The sequence below is a fragment of the Ranitomeya imitator genome, chromosome 5, assembly GCF_032444005.1.
Source record: "Ranitomeya imitator isolate aRanImi1 chromosome 5, aRanImi1.pri, whole genome shotgun sequence".
In the NCBI taxonomy this organism is placed as follows: domain Eukaryota; kingdom Metazoa; phylum Chordata; class Amphibia; order Anura; family Dendrobatidae; genus Ranitomeya; species Ranitomeya imitator.
The window spans coordinates 706,682,444-706,703,668 of NC_091286.1; the positions used below are offsets into that span (position 1 = coordinate 706,682,444).

Genomic DNA, 21,225 nt, shown 5'->3' on the forward strand with positions numbered 1-21,225 from the left:
GGTAAATCTGACAGGGAGAAGGACTTGGGGATCCTAGTTAATGATAAACTTACCTGGAGCAGCCAGTGCCAGGCAGCAGCTGCCAAGGCAAACAGGATCATGGGGTGCATTAAAAGAGGTCTGGATACACATGATGAGAGCATTATACTGCCTCTGTACAAATCCCTAGTTAGACCGCACATGGAGTACTGTGTACCAAGGAAGGTGACGGGCACAAGGGGGCATTCTTTGCGTCTGGAGGAGAGAAGGTTTTTCCACCAACATAGAAGAGGATTCTTTACTGTTAGGGCAGTGAGAATCTGGAATTGCTTGCCTGAGGAGGTGGTGATGGCGAACTCAGTCGAGGGGTTCAAGAGATATGTATAACCTTACATTTATCATTGTTAATCTATCATTCTATCATTCTACAGGAAACAACCTAGGGGTTCTCGGCTCCGGTTGGAGGAATACAGATCTGCTCCATTGACCATCGCTGAACCATGGATATGCTTGGAGAAAGTCAGGATTGGGACCCGCCGGTCACCTGGATCCATGGAGATGTTCAGAGAAGCCAGGTTGTGACCCTCAGGTCAGCTGGACTGTCATCTCCCTATGTTTGTCATTATAACCGCTGCCATTATCCCGGTGAGTCAGCGGAAGGGAGAGCGGGAGTGTGGCGGGATGATCCCCTGGTCCATGCGGTTCCGGCTAGCGGACCTTGGTGCCCGCTGACCTCCCATGCCTACACAACCATATATTCAACTTTTTACCCCTATTTTGAATATTATTACTTTTCCTTTGTTTACAGTTTATAGAGCACCGCTGCTCGATGGCATATCACGTGCAGCAATCGATAACTTTTGTTAATTTGTCTTTATTATTTGTGAAAAAATATGTATTTCTCTATTACTTTTTTTAAAGAATCCTTAAAAATCAGTGTCCTCCTGATATTACCTGAATGTTTCATGTCCAAAATTCTATAATGATTCGTTCATGTTGTTCTGTCCTCACTAGCTGAGGCAGGCTCATACGTAGCTATACAGTCAGCTAAACCGCTATACCGGGGTCCAATAAGGAGACTGTGGTTGAGTCTGTGCTTTATTAAACGTAGTGGTATATTGATGCGGTGAAACTGTGAACAATGATATACATAGAATCAGTGCATGGTATAGAACAGATACATACTACACATGAGGTACATTATGCATAACATTTAGGAAGCTAGTGACTAAACTAGGAGTACAACTGGTTAAACTAAGCTAATATAGAGCAGGAATATCTATATGAAGCATAAAGACATACCGGCAATGCAATCGCAAGGGGGATGAAGTGAAGCGTCTTTCCTTGAAGGCAAACTGAAGAAAGTGAAAGGAAAAATGGAGGGAAATGGAGGCTGAGCTACCATAATGCATTGCAAAGGAGGAGGAGAATCAGACATGGATAATACAAAAACAAGATTGAACTGCCAACATAACTCTGACCGCTAGAGGGAGCCAAAGCATCACAGATGAATAAAGGCATGAATATATCAATACTGTATACTGAGGAAACTGCAATTATGCAAGCAAATAATCAGGGTAACAATATTAGATGGCGGAGACAGAACACTCCCCGTCTGGCATCAACGGATGTCACTACTCCTTTCTTCCGAAGGCAACAATAGGACCAGTTCAGATACCGGTCTGGAAAATGTCTTAGGTTCATTCCCTTTGGTCATCCTTAGCTCAACTTTGCGGACGTTGCCGTCCTTGCTCGGGAACATTGTGGTAACTACACCAAGTGGCCACTGGTTCCGGTGAATCTGACAGTCTTTCACAAGAACAAGGTCACCTATGTTCAGATTAGGTTTAGTAGATTGCCACTTCGTCCGTGGCTGCAGGGTAGACAAATATTGTTTGCGCCACCTGTCCCAGAAAGTATTTGCAAGACTTTGTACCTGTCTCCATTGGCGCTTGTAGAGGTCCTTCGCGTCGAATCCTCCTGGAGGGGCACTGGACAGTCCTGTTTTCTGGGTAAGTAAAATAGCTGGAGTCAATAACAAGGGTTCCTCAGGGTCGTTAGGAACTGGAACCAGGGGTCTTGCGTTAATTATAGCTGCAGCTTCAGCCATGAAGGTGATGAGACTTTCGTGGGTGAGTCTCGCTGCTCCTTCTTGAAGAAGAGTGGAGTCAAGAATTCTCCGTTCTAGACCAATCATCCATTCCCAAGATCCTCCCATATGTGAAGAGTGAGGTGGGTTGAATGACCATGTGCAGCCTTGGTCACTGAGGAACCTCTCGAGAGTCTTATAGTTTAGATTTGAGGGTATTCCTAATTCCTTTGCTGCACCAACGAAGTTAGTACCTCTGTCTGAACGTATGTGCTTGATAGGACCACGGATGGCCATAAAACGTCTTAAGGCATTGATGAAGCTTGACGTGTCAAGGGACTCGATGACCTCTATGTGGACGGCTCTGATTGACATGCAAGTGAACATGACTGCCCAACGTTTACTATTGGCTTGGCCGCCTCTCGTACGACGTGTAACAACTGACCAAGGCCCAAACACATCGAGACCAACGCTAGTAAAGGGAGGCTCTGGGCTGAGTCTATCTGCTGGTAGGTCAGCCATCTTTTGGGTTTGAGTTGAACCACGAAGCTTACGGCAGGTAACACATTTGTAGATGACACTACTGATGAGTCTTTTTGCACCGATGATCCACAAGCCAGCAGATCTGATGGCTCCTTCTGTAAATAGTCTTCCTTGGTGCTTGACCAGATTGTGGTAATGTTGTACGATTATGTAGGCAACATGACATTTTCCGGGAAGTATAAGAGGGAATTTCTCCACAAACTCCATCTCAGCTTCTTTGAGTCGGCCTCCTACCCTCAGCAGGCCGTTGTTGTCGATGAATGGGTCGAGTTTTCTCAATACGCTGCTCGCTGGTATTGGAGCTTTGTTAGTAAGACATTGGATTTCTGCCAAGTAGGTTTCTCTTTGAACAGTGAGGATGATGTGATTTCTAGAGAACTCTAAGTCGGAGGTAACGTAGGTATTTTTACAAAGATGCCAACCTTTACATTTTTCTGTGCCACAAGTTCTGGTAGCCCTGAATGAGCGAGCTATATGTGTCAGGCAGGTAATGGCTCGAGTAAGTGACTTCCAACTTGAGAATCTGTCGAACCTGCAAGATCCAAGCTGGATAACAGAGGTCATTGTATGTAGTGTAGACACCTGAGGGCGGATTTCAGCATCTGAGTCCTCTCCTACAAGTTCGAAGGTGTCTGGAAAACATTCCTCAATGTACAATAGTTTTGGTCCAGAGAGCCACGTTGTGCTTCCTAGTCGACTTGCGTCAACTGCTCTAGTTGCATGATCTGCGGGATTCTGGTCTGTGGGTATGTAATGCCACTGCTGTGGGTGAACTGATCTCCTGATTCGTAGCACTCTGTTATTGACATAAACGTAGAATCGCCTGGTTTCGTTGTGGATATATCCCAGGACTACTTTGCTGTCTGAGTAGAACTTGGCTTGTGTCAGGTCGATATCCATTTCGGATGCGATGAACTCCGCTAACTCAACGGCTAAGACTGCGGCACAAAGCTCTAACCTGGGTATAGTGTGCTCTGGTTGTGGTGCGAGTTTGGCCTTTCCCATAATGAAACCAATGTGGCACTGACATTTGGAGTCTACAGTTTTGAGGTAGGCAACAGCGGCAATTGCTTTGACAGAAGCATCTGCAAATATGTACAGTCTTTGGCTCTGTATCTCAGTAGATGGCACAGGGGTGTATGGTCTTGGCACATGCAGGTTGGAGAGTGCCGCTAACGAGTTCTTCCACTCTTCCCACTGGATCCTCTTATCAGGTGGCAGAGGTGCATCCCAGTCAGATGTTTCCCTAGTTAAGTCTCTTAGTAGGGCCTTGCCTTGTATAGTAACAGGAGCTGCGAAACCCAAGGGATCGTACAGACTGTTGATGGTAGACAGGACGCCTCTACGTGTGAAAGGCCTTTCTTCCTGGCTGACCTGAAAGGTGAAAGTGTCTGATTGTAGATTCCAGAGAAGCCCGAGGCTGCGTTGCATTGGTGCGGGGTCTGACCCCAGGTCCAGGTCTCTGAGACCATTACATAGGTCCTAAGAAGGGAACGCTTCCATGAGTTCTTGGCTGTTTAAGGCTATTTTATGAAGCCTAAGGTTTGAGCAGGCAAGCATGTCCTGAGCTCTCCTGAGAAGACTGATGGCAGTCTCATTTGAAGGCATGGCTTTTAGACAGTCGTCGACATAAAAGTCCTTTTCTATGAATTGCCTGACATCTGCTCCGTATTCTGCTTCTCCTTCCTGAGCCGACCTTTTGAGTCCGTAAATGGCGACTGCAGGTGAAGGACTGTTGCCAAAGATGTGCACTCTCATGCGATACTCTGTGACTTCTTTAGTAGGATCATTGTCTCTGTACCAGAAGAATCTTAGGAAGTTCCTGTCTCTCTCTCTCACAAGGAAACAATGGAACATTTGCTGGATGTCAGCGATGAAGGCAATAGAATCCTTACGGAAGCGCATAAGTACACCCAGTAGTTTGTTATTGAGGTCTGGTCCTGTCAGCAGAACGTCATTCAGGGAGACATCATTAAATTTAGCACTGGAATCAAACATGACTCTGATCTGGCCTGGTTTCTTAGGGTGGTATACTCCGAACATGGGTAGGAACCAGCATTCTTCAGAGTCTTTGAGAGTGGGAGCTAGTTCTGTGTGACGGTTTTCAAAAATCTTTGACATGAAGGAGAAAAAGTGATCTTTCATCTCTGGTTTCTTTTGCAGATTACGAATGAGAGAGGAGAAACGTTGTAATGCCTGATTTCTGTTGTTCGGTAGACGTGGTCTGTGGGTTTTAAAGGGAAGAGGTGCGACCCAGCTGTTGGTCTCATCTTTAACGAGTCCCTTGTCCATTACCTCTAAGAACAACTTGTCCTCTACCGACATTGCCACTTGGTTGTCCTGCTTAGTTCTCTGGAAGACTGTGCCCCTAACTGATCCTCATAGCTTCCCGACACTATACTGCTGTCGTGAGTAAAGTCTATTAAATGATCAGGTAGTTGGATGCTGTGTGGCAGTTCCCTGACATGGAACTCATTGTTACAAGGTTGAAACAGAGATGGACGTCCTTTCTCCAATGTATTTGTCAGCATGCTTGTCACAGAAGATGGGGCGTGCATGCGTCCCAAGCATACGTTGCCAATTATGACCCATCCTAGGTCTAGCCTTTGGGCATAGGGAGCATTGTGGAGTCCGTTGATATGACGTCTCACTTTATGAACCTGTAGGATATCTCTCCCCAACAGCAGAATTATCTGGGCCTGATGGTCGAGTTCCGGTATGAGGTGTGCTATTTGTTTTAAGTGAGCGTGATGGATTGCTACATCTGGCGTAGGGATTTCAGATCTGTTGTCTGGGATCTGGTTACATTCGATGATCGTAGGTAGCGGTAGGCAGAATTGTCCGTCTAAAGACTCGATCTGGTAGTCAGTAGCTTTCCTGCCTGCTGTTGTCACAGTACCTGCACACGTCTTTAAGGAGTAGGGAGTGCTTGGCCCTTTGATGTTGAATAGGTCAAAGAATGTTGATCTAGCCAAGGATCGATTACTTTGGTCATCTAAGATAGCATACAGTCTTACAGCTTGGTCTCTATGGCCCTTCGGGTATACTTTGACGAGGCATATTTTTGAACAGGACCTACTGTCTATTGTCCCTTTGCAGACCTCGGTGCATTGTGAAGTGATCTCTGGCGTAGCTGTATCAGTGTTCCTTTCCTCCCCGCCATGCTCACTGTCAGCTGGCGTGTTTTGTGTACTCCATGGAGCTGGGCCAGGGTATAGAGCGGTGTTATGATCTGTGGTGCCACATTCTGTGCATTTTACACTGACCTTGCAATCCTTGGCGAGATGAGCTGTGGACGAGCAGCACTTGTAGCAGATACTGTTTTCTTTCAGGAAGCTTCTGCGATCTGGCATAGATTTTCCTCTGAAGGCTCTGCATTTCAGGAGAGGATGAGGCTTCTGATGAAGTGGGCACTGCTTGTCAGGGTCCTGCACCTTTGTCTCTGATTGGGAGCAGCCAGCAGACCTGTAATTAGAACCTGGAGAAGAAACATAAGTCTTGTGTACTGCCACAGATGTTCTGCGTGGATTTGCAGGTGGTGACGGTGTGGCATATGGTATTGCAAAGTCAAAGCTGGGATCGTTTCTAATTCTCGCTTGTTGGTGTATGAAGTCTACAAAAATGGAGAAGGGAGGGAATGGAACGCTGTGTTTGTATTTGTACGTGGAACCATGTGTGAGCCACCTCTCCTGTAGATTGTAGGGCAACTTCTGGACTATAGGGTTAACACCTCTGGCTGTGTCGAGAAATGCAAGTCCCTGTAGGTCGTCCTTGTATTTGGCAACTTGGACTTCCTTTAGCAAGTCGCTTAGCTCTCTAAGTTTCTGGAGACCTTTGTTAGATATTTTAGGAAAGTCATCGATTCTTTTGAACAAGGCTCTTTCTATTACTTCTGCTGAGCCGTAACACTCATCCAGCCTTTTCCAGATCTCTTTGAGGCCAGTCTCAGGGCGGTTTATATTAATGTCTCTGATCCTTACTGCGTGTTTGACTGACTCTTCTCCCAGGTATTTGACTAACAGGTCTATCTCTTCCCTGTGTTGTAGCCCCAAGTCTCTAATGACATTTTGGAAGGAAGCTTTCCAAGCTCTGTAACCTTCAGCTCGGTCAGTGAATTTCATGAGTCCCTTGGCAACCAGTTCACGTCGTGTGAAGAACTTGGCAAATTCTGTCGTGAACCGGTTGTCAGCAGAGTATACTGGTGATGGGTCGCCCTGATAGTGATGTGAGGTGCGTTCGTACCTGTTAGTGTCCTCATGGTGGCGCCAGCCGGTGTCGTATTGCTTCGGCCTGATGAACGGTGCGTCAGCAGGGTGATCCACGTTGGTTACCTGATGAGGGGTAAGGTAGTCATTAGCAGAGTTGTTTTGCCCCACATTTTCGAGTTTGTTTCTGTCCTGGTACAATATAAAGTGACTAGCACACTCCAGGGTGTTGTGATGCAAAAAAGTGGGGATTTATTACATACAGTAAATCACAAACGTTTCGGTCGATACTGGACCTTCATCAGTGTGCTAGGTATAATTGTATACTTGTATGGCCCCAAAAACAATAGACTACTCGGATTTGCATCAATCAGACATGCTGGAAAAAAAGCAACAAGCCGGGAAGAAACAGAACCAGGCTGGTCAACTGACGGTGAGTCAGAATAATGGGTGGCGCTGAGGCTCAAAAGAGCTGTCAGTACGCCAGGACACTAGGGATAAATGCGGTATCCACCGCTAATAGAGTGTGTCCACTCTTTTGAGCCTCAGCGCCACCCATTATTCTGACTCACCGTCAGTTGACCAGCCTGGTTCTGTTTCTTCCCGGCTTGTTGCTTTTTTTCCAGCATGTCTGATTGATGCAAATCCGAGTAGTCTATTGTTTTTAGGGCCATACAAGTATACAATTATACCTAGCACACTGATGAAGGTCCAGTATCGACCGAAACGTTTGTGATTTACTGTATGTAATAAATCCCCACTTTTTTGCATCACAACACCCTGGAGTGTGCTAGTCACTTTATATTGTATACGTTCAGGTTTGGGCACCTATGACTGTGCACCTCCCCTATTTAGGCTGTGCTTAGCATCTTCTATATCACAGTATCTTCCCATATGCTCAGCACGCCGACATTGTCATGTCAGCTTTAACCTTTTCATATAACCCAGAGGAGACATCCAACATTATCGCGTTGTCCAAAGTTCCTAGCGACTTCCTTAAGATCCCCCCCTGTGAAATACGGGGTAGGGATTGGGAGCGCGAACTCCGACGCTGCACCAATCTCGAACTGCATGGGGCCACTCTAACTGAGTATCTCAAAGCTCAGAGGATTCCCCGGGGCCTAAGGGTTTCACTCCGTCCCACCCTATTTAGCAATTCCACTGAATTCTGTACTAAGTTTGAATTGATTTTAAACAAATGCTCCTTTGATCTTATGGTCCTAACATTAGAACACCTTCACAAGGAGATCTCTACCACCCAGGAACAGATCAAGAATCTCGAGAGTCAACTCTCTTCCACCATATCGGTTGACGAATTTAATTCCCTTAAGAAGAAAATCGATTCTAACATCAGTCTACATCGCCGCGACATCGAGCTATAAAAAAAGAACCAAGTTCCAAAGGGACCTTGAGGACTATGAACTAAATAGAGTGTACCAATGGCAGGACAAGTCTACCTCCAGAAAACCTTCCAGGCAGGAAGGCTACCATTCATCAGTAGACTACACTACGTCAGATTCGGATCCAGAGCGACCTGGCAGATACCCGTATCCGGGTCGTTTTTTAGGCCGACAGAAACGACAAGGCAAAAGAAGAGGGCCAGACGGGGGCTTCACAGGACCCAGAAACATGGACTTTGCGAGAGTGACACGATCTCAGGTACACAACCGTTAGTCGTAAATATTTCCTCCAAAACTCTAGGGGTAGCTGAACACAGCGCCTTACAGAAAGGGCTCTCATTTTGTCCGAGTTACAAACACAACACGTTCCAAATGGATATGGATCTGCAGAAGTTCTACAGATCCTTAAGACTCAAGTTACACTTTGCTGATACAGACCATGCAACACCCCCTAACCTACAAGCCATGGCACCTATAGGGGTTACTGCAGCTAGCCTTGGGCTACGTGATAAGAGCACATATCAGCCACCAAAAGGGTCACATCCCCTTGAGACCTTCATCCAATTTGTAGACAAATCTTTTCAAAAACTGAGGAACGACACGGATAGAGGTAGGATCCACTACCCTTCAAATCTTTCCGTTACCGAGAGACAGGCCTTAACATCCTTAAAACAAGAGAAGGACATCATTATCAAGCCAGCAGATAAGGGTGGGGCCATAGTGGTAATGGACAAAACCCTTTATAAGAATGAAGTGTACCGCCAACTCAGCGACACTACCACATACAAAAAACTTTCCTATAATCCCACTCAAACCATCCAAGATGTCATCCGAAAAGACACACTCTATTAGCGGTGGATACCGCATTTATCCCTAGTGTCCTGGCGTACTGACAGCTCTTTTGAGCCTCAGCGCCACCCATTATTCTGACTCACCGTCAGTTGACCAGCCTGGTTCTGTTTCTTCCTGGCTTGTTGCTTTTTTTCCAGCATGTCTGATTGATGCAAATCCGAGTAGTCTATTGTTTTTGGGGCCATACAAGTATACAATTATACCTAGCACACTGATGAAGGTCCAGTATCGACCGAAACGTTTGTGATTTACTGTATGTAATAAATCCCCACTTTTTTGCATCACAACACCCTGGAGTGTGCTAGTCACTTTATATTGTATACGTTCAGGTTTGGGCACCTATGACTGTGCACCTCCCCTATTTAGGCTGTGCTTAGCATCTTCTATATCACAGTATCTTCCCATATGCTCAGCACGCCGACATTGTCATGTCAGCTTTAACCTTTTCATATAACCCAGAGGAGACATCCAACATTATCGCGTTGTCCAAAGTTCCTAGCGACTTCCTTAAGATCCCCCCCTGTGAAATACGGGGTAGGGATTGGGAGCGCGAACTCCGACGCTGCACCAATCTCGAACTGCATGGGGCCACTCTAACTGAGTATCTCAAAGCTCAGAGGATTCCCCGGGGCCTAAGGGTTTCACTCCGTCCCACCCTATTTAGCAATTCCACTGAATTCTGTACTAAGTTTGAATTGATTTTAAACAAATGCTCCTTTGATCTTATGGTCCTAACATTAGAACACCTTCACAAGGAGATCTCTACCACCCAGGAACAGATCAAGAATCTCGAGAGTCAACTCTCTTCCACCATATCGGTTGACGAATTTAATTCCCTTAAGAAGAAAATCGATTCTAACATCAGTCTACATCGCCGCGACATCGAGCTATAAAAAAAGAACCAAGTTCCAAAGGGACCTTGAGGACTATGAACTAAATAGAGTGTACCAATGGCAGGACAAGTCTACCTCCAGAAAACCTTCCAGGCAGGAAGGCTACCATTCATCAGTAGACTACACTACGTCAGATTCGGATCCAGAGCGACCTGGCAGATACCCGTATCCGGGTCGTTTTTTAGGCCGACAGAAACGACAAGGCAAAAGAAGAGGGCCAGACGGGGGCTTCACAGGACCCAGAAACATGGACTTTGCGAGAGTGACACGATCTCAGGTACACAACCGTTAGTCGTAAATATTTCCTCCAAAACTCTAGGGGTAGCTGAACACAGCGCCTTACAGAAAGGGCTCTCATTTTGTCCGAGTTACAAACACAACACGTTCCAAATGGATATGGATCTGCAGAAGTTCTACAGATCCTTAAGACTCAAGTTACACTTTGCTGATACAGACCATGCAACACCCCCTAACCTACAAGCCATGGCACCTATAGGGGTTACTGCAGCTAGCCTTGGGCTACGTGATAAGAGCACATATCAGCCACCAAAAGGGTCACATCCCCTTGAGACCTTCATCCAATTTGTAGACAAATCTTTTCAAAAACTGAGGAACGACACGGATAGAGGTAGGATCCACTACCCTTCAAATCTTTCCGTTACCGAGAGACAGGCCTTAACATCCTTAAAACAAGAGAAGGACATCATTATCAAGCCAGCAGATAAGGGTGGGGCCATAGTGGTAATGGACAAAACCCTTTATAAGAATGAAGTGTACCGCCAACTCAGCGACACTACCACATACAAAAAACTTTCCTATAATCCCACTCAAACCATCCAAGATGTCATCCGAAAAGACACACTCTATTAGCGGTGGATACCGCATTTATCCCTAGTGTCCTGGCGTACTGACAGCTCTTTTGAGCCTCAGCGCCACCCATTATTCTGACTCACCGTCAGTTGACCAGCCTGGTTCTGTTTCTTCCTGGCTTGTTGCTTTTTTTCCAGCATGTCTGATTGATGCAAATCCGAGTAGTCTATTGTTTTTGGGGCCATACAAGTATACAATTATACCTAGCACACTGATGAAGGTCCAGTATCGACCGAAACGTTTGTGATTTACTGTATGTAATAAATCCCCACTTTTTTGCATCACAACACCCTGGAGTGTGCTAGTCACTTTATATTGTATACGTTCAGGTTTGGGCACCTATGACTGTGCACCTCCCCTATTTAGGCTGTGCTTAGCATCTTCTATATCACAGTATCTTCCCATATGCTCAGCACGCCGACATTGTCATGTCAGCTTTAACCTTTTCATATAACCCAGAGGAGACATCCAACATTATCGCGTTGTCCAAAGTTCCTAGCGACTTCCTTAAGATCCCCCCCTGTGAAATACGGGGTAGGGATTGGGAGCGCGAACTCCGACGCTGCACCAATCTCGAACTGCATGGGGCCACTCTAACTGAGTATCTCAAAGCTCAGAGGATTCCCCGGGGCCTAAGGGTTTCACTCCGTCCCACCCTATTTAGCAATTCCACTGAATTCTGTACTAAGTTTGAATTGATTTTAAACAAATGCTCCTTTGATCTTATGGTCCTAACATTAGAACACCTTCACAAGGAGATCTCTACCACCCAGGAACAGATCAAGAATCTCGAGAGTCAACTCTCTTCCACCATATCGGTTGACGAATTTAATTCCCTTAAGAAGAAAATCGATTCTAACATCAGTCTACATCGCCGCGACATCGAGCTGAAAAAAAGGACCAAGTTCCAAAGGGACCTTGAGGACTATGAACTAAATAGAGTGTACCAATGGCAGGACAAGTCTACCTCCAGAAAACCTTCCAGGCAGGAAGGCTACCATTCATCAGTAGACTACACTACGTCAGATTCGGATCCAGAGCGACCTGGCAGATACCCGTATCCGGGTCGTTTTTTAGGCCGACAGAAACGACAAGGCAAAAGAAGAGGGCCAGACGGGGGCTTCACAGGACCCAGAAACATGGACTTTGCGAGAGTGACACGATCTCAGGTACACAACCGTTAGTCGTAAATATTTCCTCCAAAACTCTAGGGGTAGCTGAACACAGCGCCTTACAGAAAGGGCTCTCATTTTGTCCGAGTTACAAACACAACACGTTCCAAATGGATATGGATCTGCAGAAGTTCTACAGATCCTTAAGACTCAAGTTACACTTTGCTGATACAGACCATGCAACACCCCCTAACCTACAAGCCATGGCACCTATAGGGATTACTGCAGCTAGCCTTGGGCTACGTGATAAGAGCACATATCAGCCACCAAAAGGGTCACATCCCCTTGAGACCTTCATCCAATTTGTAGACAAATCTTTTCAAAAACTGAGGAACGACACGGATAGAGGTAGGATCCACTACCCTTCAAATCTTTCCGTTACCGAGAGACAGGCCTTAACATCCTTAAAACAAGAGAAGGACATCATTATCAAGCCAGCAGATAAGGGTGGGGCCATAGTGGTAATGGACAAAACCCTTTATAAGAATGAAGTGTACCGCCAACTCAGCGACACTACCACATACAAAAAACTTTCCTATAATCCCACTCAAACCATCCAAGATGTCATCCGAAAGAGACACACTCTATTAGCGGTGGATACCGCATTTATCCCTAGTGTCCTGGCGTACTGACAGCTCTTTTGAGCCTCAGCGCCACCCATTATTCTGACTCACCGTCAGTTGACCAGCCTGGTTCTGTTTCTTCCCGGCTTGTTGCTTTTTTTCCAGCATGTCTGATTGATGCAAATCCGAGTAGTCTATTGTTTTTGGGGCCATACAAGTATACAATTATACCTAGCACACTGATGAAGGTCCAGTATCGACCGAAACGTTTGTGATTTACTGTATGTAATAAATCCCCACTTTTTTGCATCACAACACCCTGGAGTGTGCTAGTCACTTTATATTGTATACGTTCAGGTTTGGGCACCTATGACTGTGCACCTCCCCTATTTAGGCTGTGCTTAGCATCTTCTATATCACTGTTTCTGTCCTGGAGCTGAGCCTCGTGACGACTCTCGCTCACTTCGCTGGAGGTGTCGTATTCTGGTTTTGGTACTGGTTCAGGGTTGTAGTTTGGATCAGGAAGTTCATTAACATACTGAGATGTGCGTTGTGGTGAGTCTTGCAGTGGGAACTCCAGACTCGACGTACTGCTTTGGCTATGCAGCTTGGGATTTTGTGCGGCTTCTAGCGATTCTGCTTCGGCGAGGGCTGCGGCAGCTTCCCTTTTTGCTGCTAGGCTTTCTAAGGCGGCATCCACACGTGCCTTCTCTAACTGCGTCCTTCTCTCTTGGTCGGCTCTCTCTAAGAGTGACCTTCTCTCTTCGTCATCTAGGCGTGCTTTTTCTAATTTAAGTTGCATCTCTTGGTCAGCAAAGCTCTCTCGTATTTTGGCGGCTTCAGCATTTGCGCGGGCAATGGCGACTGCGCTGCTGATGGATGTTGTCTTTGAGGAGACGGAAGTAACAGATCTTGTCCTATGTGATTTGTGAGACATGGTGTCTTGGGAAAGTGCTTGGCTGTGCAGAGATTGCTGTAGCTGTATTTAGTCTCTGAGTAGCCGGTGACTTGAATCCCACTAGTTGGATGGCTGCCGTTTCACTGATGAATCCCACTAGTTGGATGATTGCCGTTTCACTGTTCTGTCCTCACTAGCTGAGGCAGGCTCATACGTAGCTATACAGTCAGCTAAACCGCTATACCGGGGTCCAATAAGGAGACTGTGGTTGAGTCTGTGCTTTATTAAAAGTAGTGGTATATTGATGCGGTGAAACTGTGAACAATGATATACATAGAATCAGTGCATGGTATAGAACAGATACATACTACACATGAGGTACATTATGCATAACATTTAGGAAGCTAGTGACTAAACTAGGAGTACAACTGGTTAAACTAAGCTAATATAGAGCAGGAATATCTATATGAAACATAAAGACATACCGGCAATGCAATCACAAGGGGGATGAAGTGAAGCGTCTTTCCTTGAAGGCAAACTGAAGAAAGTGAAAGGAAAAATGGAGGGAAATGGAGGCTGAGCTACCATAATGCATTGCAAAGGAGGAGGAGAATCAGACATGGATAATACAAAAACAAGATTGAACTGCCAACATAACTCTGACCGCTAGAGGGAGCCAAAGCATCACAGATGAATAAAGGCATGAATATATCAATACTGTATACTGAGGAAACTGCAATTATGCAAGCAAATAATCAGGGTAACAATATTAGATGGCGGAGACAGAACACATGTTTTATTAGATGTAAATCGTGGTCGAGCACAGAAAAACCTGCATAGATGAAGCATAGATGAACCATTGCATGATGAATATCTGCTGTGTGTGACCACCACTAGGGGGAGCCGAGGAGCTGGCTGCATACGACCTATAAAAGGACCTCAATAATGAACCTGTATCCAGCGGGCTCCTGAGCGCCCCTTAGTGTAAGCACAGAGATGTAGCTCTACTTCTCTGCAGGGGATTGGGCAGGGCTCTGGTGGGAATGATCACAGACTAAGAATGTGTAACATATTTAGATAAGGTAAATGCGATCAGCGCTCATGACTCGTGAATTACTCAGCTATAGAAATATGACCCCTAGGGTTGTCTCTGGAGAGTCGGCTGCTGAAGTTATCTGGCTACTAATATCCACCTCTCTCTGTGGGTATCACTGACCAGCCATCATGTAGAGTCTTTGCATTGAGGAAATAGCAGAACAGATGGTCATGGCCGGCATCATATGATGGGACTGGTTGGTGATTTAGACTCATGATTTTTTGTCACGTTTTGAAATCCTGCACCAGACGCCACGAACATCCCAAATGCACTGCGACCATAGAACACACAAAACTCTGGGTCTCCTCAAGTTTATTCACTCTTACAGATCCAAACTAGAATCGAGGAGAAAGAACATTATGAGGATCTGAATATTGCAGAAGATCTACTACAGACTGTGGTCATGGACAAGGAAACTACAGTTACAGATAAGTGGAAAAGACGGGTCTACAGAGGACGATCCACCAGACGTCGTAGGATATACAGATGTGGTCTACGTCCATTGGTCTCTTCATTCGCTATCTGCCCGGAGTCTCCCGCCATCTTCACCTCATCTCTAGTAGAAGATCTGATGGAAGACAACACAATGAATGATGAGGATTCAGTTCTGCAAAGTACCATTATATTTACTATCTTTTATTAATTTTTCATCTAGTTTTTGGATGTGACAAGTGCCAATTCTTTGACTTCAATGTAATTTACAATTTGAAGTGAAGTAGTGCTGAGGATACAGGTCTATATGTTTAGTTTTAGTTTAGTTTTTCTCTTAAGACTCTGAAAAAAATTAAAATAACAAACTAAAATTTTTTTTCTTATTTTTAGGAGCAAAACAGTAACAATGCAGTGAGATGACAAGAATCTGCATAACTAATCATATGCTAATGAGCTGCAAGTCACATTTATGTATGAAATAGCTGAGATGATTGTCTAAAAAATGATGGCGGTCTCATGTTCAAAGCAAAATGGATGGTGAGATATGGAGCTTGAAAGTCAAAAGTTCAAACCATTATTTCCCTTCTGCTCATCATTGTATACTCTGCCCCCCAGCGGGCGTTTCCTGCTGGTGATAGATTTATTTAGATGTTCTAACATTGTATTGATGTTTGGAGCCAGTCTGTGAGCTTTAAGCTTAGGGTTTTCACTTTGCTGCTTCTTTGCTGTACTTTTTGCTGTACTTTCCACCTCTCTTCTGTTTCACTTTAGTAAGTAGGCTGTATATTTTTTAACATTAATTGCTTTATTCTTTGTTTGGTATTTTGTTAGTTACTTTACTCACTATAACGTCTTTCCTTTGTCTAGCACACTTCTCCTCTTGTAGGTAATTCACACTCTGCTCTGCCCTTCGGTTCTTTAGGAGGAATGTGAAGCAACTCGAAGAGCGTTTAGGGAGTTTTGGTCCAAGTTGCCATCTAATAGTTCTATGGTTAGGGCTATCTCTGCACCCACAGGCACCGCTAGGGACTGTGGTGTCAGGATTACTAATCTGTACAGGAACCGACAGGCTCAGTTGGATTTTTTTAGTGTCTATCCTATTAATCCCAAAAAGGTTGGCATAACCTAAACGTTGCCTCTTGCTAATATGGACCATATCAGATGGTTGTGCTGGATGTTGCGATGTACTGAGGTTTTTCACATTTCTGCCATGCTAACACTTCCGAGGTGGTGCCATTTTCCCAGCTGCATTGGGTGACTTCTTCCTTCTCAGCGTTGTGCTTCCACTGAGCCCCCACTGTCAGTTGAGGATGCCATCAGTAGTGCATCTATCAGCAAACTCTTGTATTCCTGCATTTTTCAATTACACTCTAGTGAGAGAAGTAAGAATGGCACATTGTGCTGGCAGCCGGGATCCAGAGGGATAACCACCCAATAATCAGCTCTTGTAACAAGGCACCGCATCATGTATTGCCTCATGTGTGCCAGGCTGCCCAGAGACAACCACAAGCTGTCCTCGGTGGGAAGTATATCATGTGGGTCCTCATTATCGTCTGCATCCTCTGTATACTTCCAATGATGCCTGTGAGATGCTTTGGCAGCCACCGTGCTATCAACACTTGTTGCTCTTCATCCTGCTCCTCATACGCCTGCTCATCTTGCAAAATTGTAACCTAGCTGGATGTCTTGTGTACCTGGCCTGTTGTGAATTCTGTGGCTGAATTCACTCCTGTGGTCACAAGTGGTACTGCAGCTTCTGAGCTTCCTCCCTCAGGTGTTCTGGTGAGCTCGTTAGCTGCTTCGTTACTTAACTCCACCTGATGCTGCTATCCTTGCTCCTTGTCAATGTTCCAGTGTTGGATCTGAGCTTCTCCTGATTGTTCCTGTGACCTGCTGCTCTGTATAGCTAAGTGCTTTTTTGCTATTTTGTTGCTTTTTTTCTGTCCAGCTTGTCTTTTGTTTTGCTGGAAGATCTGAGACGCAAAGGGTGTACCGCCGTGCCGTTAGTTCGGCACGGTGGGTCTTTTTTGCCCCCTTTGCGTGGTTTTTGCTTTAGGGTTTTTTGTAGACTGCAAAGTTCGCTTTACTATCCTCGCTCTGTCTAAGATTATCGGGCCCCACTTTGCTGAATCTATTTCATCCCTACGTTTTGTCTTTTCATCTTACTCACAGTCATTATATGTGGGGGGCTGCCTTTTCCTTTGGGGTATTTCTCTGGGGTCAAGTCAGGCCTATTTTTCTATCTTCAGGCTAGCTAGTTTCTTAGGCTGTGCCGAGTTGCATAGGTAGTTGTTAGGCGCAATCCACAGCTGCTTTTAGTTGTGTTTAGGATAGGATCAGGTGTTTCCACGTCTCAGAGCTCGTTCTTTTGTTTTTGGGTATTTGTCAGATCACTGTGTGTGCTCTGATCGCTAGGCACACTGTGTCTCTGGATTGCCTTCATAACACCTTTCATTAGCAGACATAACAGTACAAGGAGCCAAACTAATGATTCTCAATAGAGGGAAAGAAAAAGTTCTGACATCATTTTTTTTTTTTCTGCTCTGTGTTCACTTTTTTTTTTCCCCTAGACATTTGGGTGATTCTGGACACAGGTGTGGCCATGGATATTCAGGGTCTGTGCTCTTCAATGGATAATCTCGTTATAAATGTACAAAAGATTCAAGATACTATTGATCAGAAATCTATGTTAGAACCAAGAATTCCTATTCCTGATTTGTTTTTTGGAGATAGAACTAAGTTTCTAAGTTTCAAAAATAATTGTAAGCTATTTCTGGCCTTGAAACCTCATTCTTCTGGTAATCCTATTCAACAGGTTTTGATTATTATTTCTTTTTTGCGCGGCGACCCTCAAGACTGGGCATTTTCTCTTGCGCCAGGAGACCCTGCATTGAGTAGTGTCGATGCGTTTTTCCTGGCGCTCGGATTACTGTACGATGAGCCTAATTCAGTGGATCAGGCTGAGAAAAATTTGCTGGCTTTGTGCCAGGGTCAGGATGATATAGAAGTATATTGTCAGAAATTTAGGAAATGGTCAGTACTCACTCAGTGGAATGAATCTGCGCTGGCAGCTTTGTTCAGAAAGGGTCTCTCTGAGGCTCTTAAGGATGTCATGGTGGGATTTCCTATGCCTGCTGGTTTGAATGAGTCTTTGTCTTTGGCCATTCAGATCGGTCGACGCTTGCGCGAGCGTAAATCTGTGCACCATTTGGCGGTATTGCCTGAGGTTAAACCTGAGCCTATGCAGTGCGATAGGACTATGACCAGAGTTGAACGGCAGGAATACAGACGTCTGAATGGGCTGTGTTTCTACTGTGGTGATTCCACTCATGCTATTTCTGATTGTCCTAAGCGCACTAAGCGGTCCGCTAGGTCTGCCGTCATTGGTACTGTACAGTCCAAATTCCTTCTGTCCATTACCTTGATATGCTCTTTGTCGTCGTTTTCTGTCATGGCGTTTGTGGATTCAGGCGCTGCCCTGAATCTGATGGATTTGGATTATGCTAAACGTTGTGGGTTTTTCTTGGAGCCTTTGCGGTGTCCTATTCCATTGAAAGGAATTGATGCCACACCTTTGGCCAAGAATAAACCTCAGTACTGGGCCCAGCTGACCATGTGCATGGCTCCTGCACATCAGGAAGTTATTCGCTTTCTGGTGTTGCATAATCTGCATGATGTGGTCGTGTTGGGGTTGCCATGGCTGCAAACCCATAATCCAGTATTGGATTGGAATTCCATGTCGGTATCCAGCTGGGGTTGTCAGGGGGTACATGGTGATGTTCCATTTTTGTCGATTTCGTCATCTACCCCGTCTGAGGTCCCAGAGTTCTTGTCTGATTATCAGGATGTATTTGAAGAGCCCAAGTCCGATGCCCTACCTCCGCATAGGGATTGTGATTGTGCTATCGATTTGATTCCTGGTAGTAAATTCCCTAAAGGTCGATTATTTAATTTATCCGTGCCCGAACACGCCGCTGTGCGCAGTTATGTGAAGGAATCCCTGGAGAAGGGACATATTCGCCCATCGTCATCACCACTGGGAGCAGGGTTCTTCTTTGTAGCCAAGAAGGATGGTTCGCTGAGACCGTGTATTGATTACCGCCTTCTTAATAAGATCACTGTTAAATTTCAGTATCCCTTGCCATTGTTATCTGACTTGTTTGCTCGGATTAAGGGGGCTAGTTGGTTCACTAAGATAGATCTTCGTGGTGCGTATAATCTGGTGAGAATCAGGCAAGGAGATGAATGGAAAACTGCATTCAATACGCCCGAGGGTCATTTTGAGTATCTAGTGATGCCGTTCGGACTTGCCAATGCTCCATCTGTGTTTCAGTCTTTTATGCATGACATCTTCCGTGAGTATCTGGATAAATTCCTGATTGTTTACTTGGATGACATTTTGGTCTTCTCAGATGATTGGGAGTCTCATGTGAAGCAGGTCAGAATGGTTTTTCGGGTCCTGCGTGCTAACTCTTTGTTTGTGAAGGGATCAAAGTGTCTCTTCGGTGTGCAGAAAGTTTCATTTTTGGGGTTCATCTTTTCCCCTTCTACTATCGAGATGGATCCAGTTAAGGTCCAAGCCATCCAGGATTGGATTCAGCCGACATCTCTGAAAAGTCTGCAAAAGTTCCTGGGCTTTGCTAATTTTTATCGTCGCTTCATCTGTAATTTTTCTAGCATTGCCAAACCATTGACCGATTTGACCAAGAAGGGTGCTGATTTGGTTAATTGGTCTTCTGCTGCTGTGGAAGCTTTTCAGGAGTTGAAGCGTCGTTTTTGTTCTGCCCCTGTGTTGTGTCAGCCAGATGTTTCTCTTCCGTTCCAGGTCGAGGTTGATGCTTCTGAGATTGGAGCAGGGGCGGTTTTGTCACAGAGAGGTTCTGATTGCTCAGTGATGAAACCATGTGCTTTCTTTTCCAGGAAGTTTTCGCCCGCTGAGTGTAATTATGATGTGGGCAACCGAGAGTTGCTGGCCATGAAGTGGGCATTCGAGGAGTGGCGTCATTGGCTTGAAGGAGCTAAGCATCGCGTGGTGGTATTGACTGATCATAAGAACTTGACTTATCTCGAGTCTGCCAAGCGCTTGAATCCTAGACAGGCCCGTTGGTCGTTATTTTTTGCCCGCTTCGACTTTGTGATTTCGTACCTTCCGGGCTCTAAAAATGTGAAGGCGGATGCTCTGTCTAGGAGTTTTGTGCCCGACTCTCCGGGTTTATCTGAGCCAGCGGGTATCCTCAAGGAAGGAGTCATTGTGTCTGCCATCTCCCCTGATTTGCGGCGGGTGCTGCAAAAATTTCAGGCGAATAAACCTGATCGTTGCCCAGCGGAGAAACTGTTCGTCCCTGATAGGTGGACTAATAAAGTTATCTCTGAGGTTCATTGTTCGGTGTTGGCTGGTCATCCTGGAATCTTTGGTACCAGAGAGTTAGTGGCTAGATCCTTTTGGTGGCCATCTCTGTCGCGGGATGTGCGTTCTTTTGTGCAGTCCTGTGGGATTTGTGCTCGGGCTAAGCCCTGCTGTTCTCGTGCCAGTGGGTTGCTTTTGCCCTTGCCGGACCCGAAGAGGCCTTGGACATATATGTCTATGGATTTTATTTCAGATCTTCCCGTCTCTCAAAAAATGTCAGTCATTTGGGTGGTTTGTGATCGCTTCTCTAAGATGGTCCATTTGGTACCCTTGTCTAAATTACCTTCCTCCTCTGATTTGGTGCCATTGTTCTTCCAGCATGTGGTTCGTTTACATGGCATTCCAGAGAATATCGTTTCTGACAGAGGTTCCCAGTTTGTTTCGAGGTTTTGGCAAGCTTTTTGTGCTAAGATGGGCATTGACTTGTCTTTTTCCTCGGCTTTCCATCCTCAGACTAATGGCCAGACCGAATGAACCAATCAGACCTTGGAAACATATCTGAGATGCTTTGTTTCTGCTGATCAGGATGACTGGGTGTCCTTTTTGCCTTTGGCTGAGTTCGCCCTTAATAATCGAGCCAGCTCCGCTACCTTGGTTTCGCCGTTTTTCTGCAACTCTGGGTTCCATCCTCGTTTCTCTTCAGGGCAGGTTGAGTCTTCGGACTGTCCTGGTGTGGATACTGTGGTGGACAGGTTGCAGCAGATTTGGACTCATGTAGTGGACAATTTGACCTTGTCCCAGGAGAAGGCTCAACGTTTTGCTAATCGCAGATGCTGTGTGGGTCCCCGTCTTCGTGTTGGGGATTTGGTTTGGTTGTCTTCTCGTC

General features: G+C 45.5%; 1 protein-coding gene across 1 annotated transcript in view; it reads right to left on the reverse strand.

The window, feature by feature from the left end:
• Window positions 1–14,855: 14,855 nt before the first annotated feature.
• The window catches only part of LOC138638882 (antileukoproteinase-like), a 35,476-nt gene continuing 29,106 nt past the window's right edge, over window positions 14,856–21,225 (reverse strand). The window contains exon 3 of the mRNA XM_069728588.1: window positions 14,856–15,128. Coding sequence (XP_069584689.1) covers window positions 15,117–15,128 — 12 coding nt within the window. The 3' untranslated portion in view covers window positions 14,856–15,116. The remainder of the gene's footprint in view (window positions 15,129–21,225) is intronic.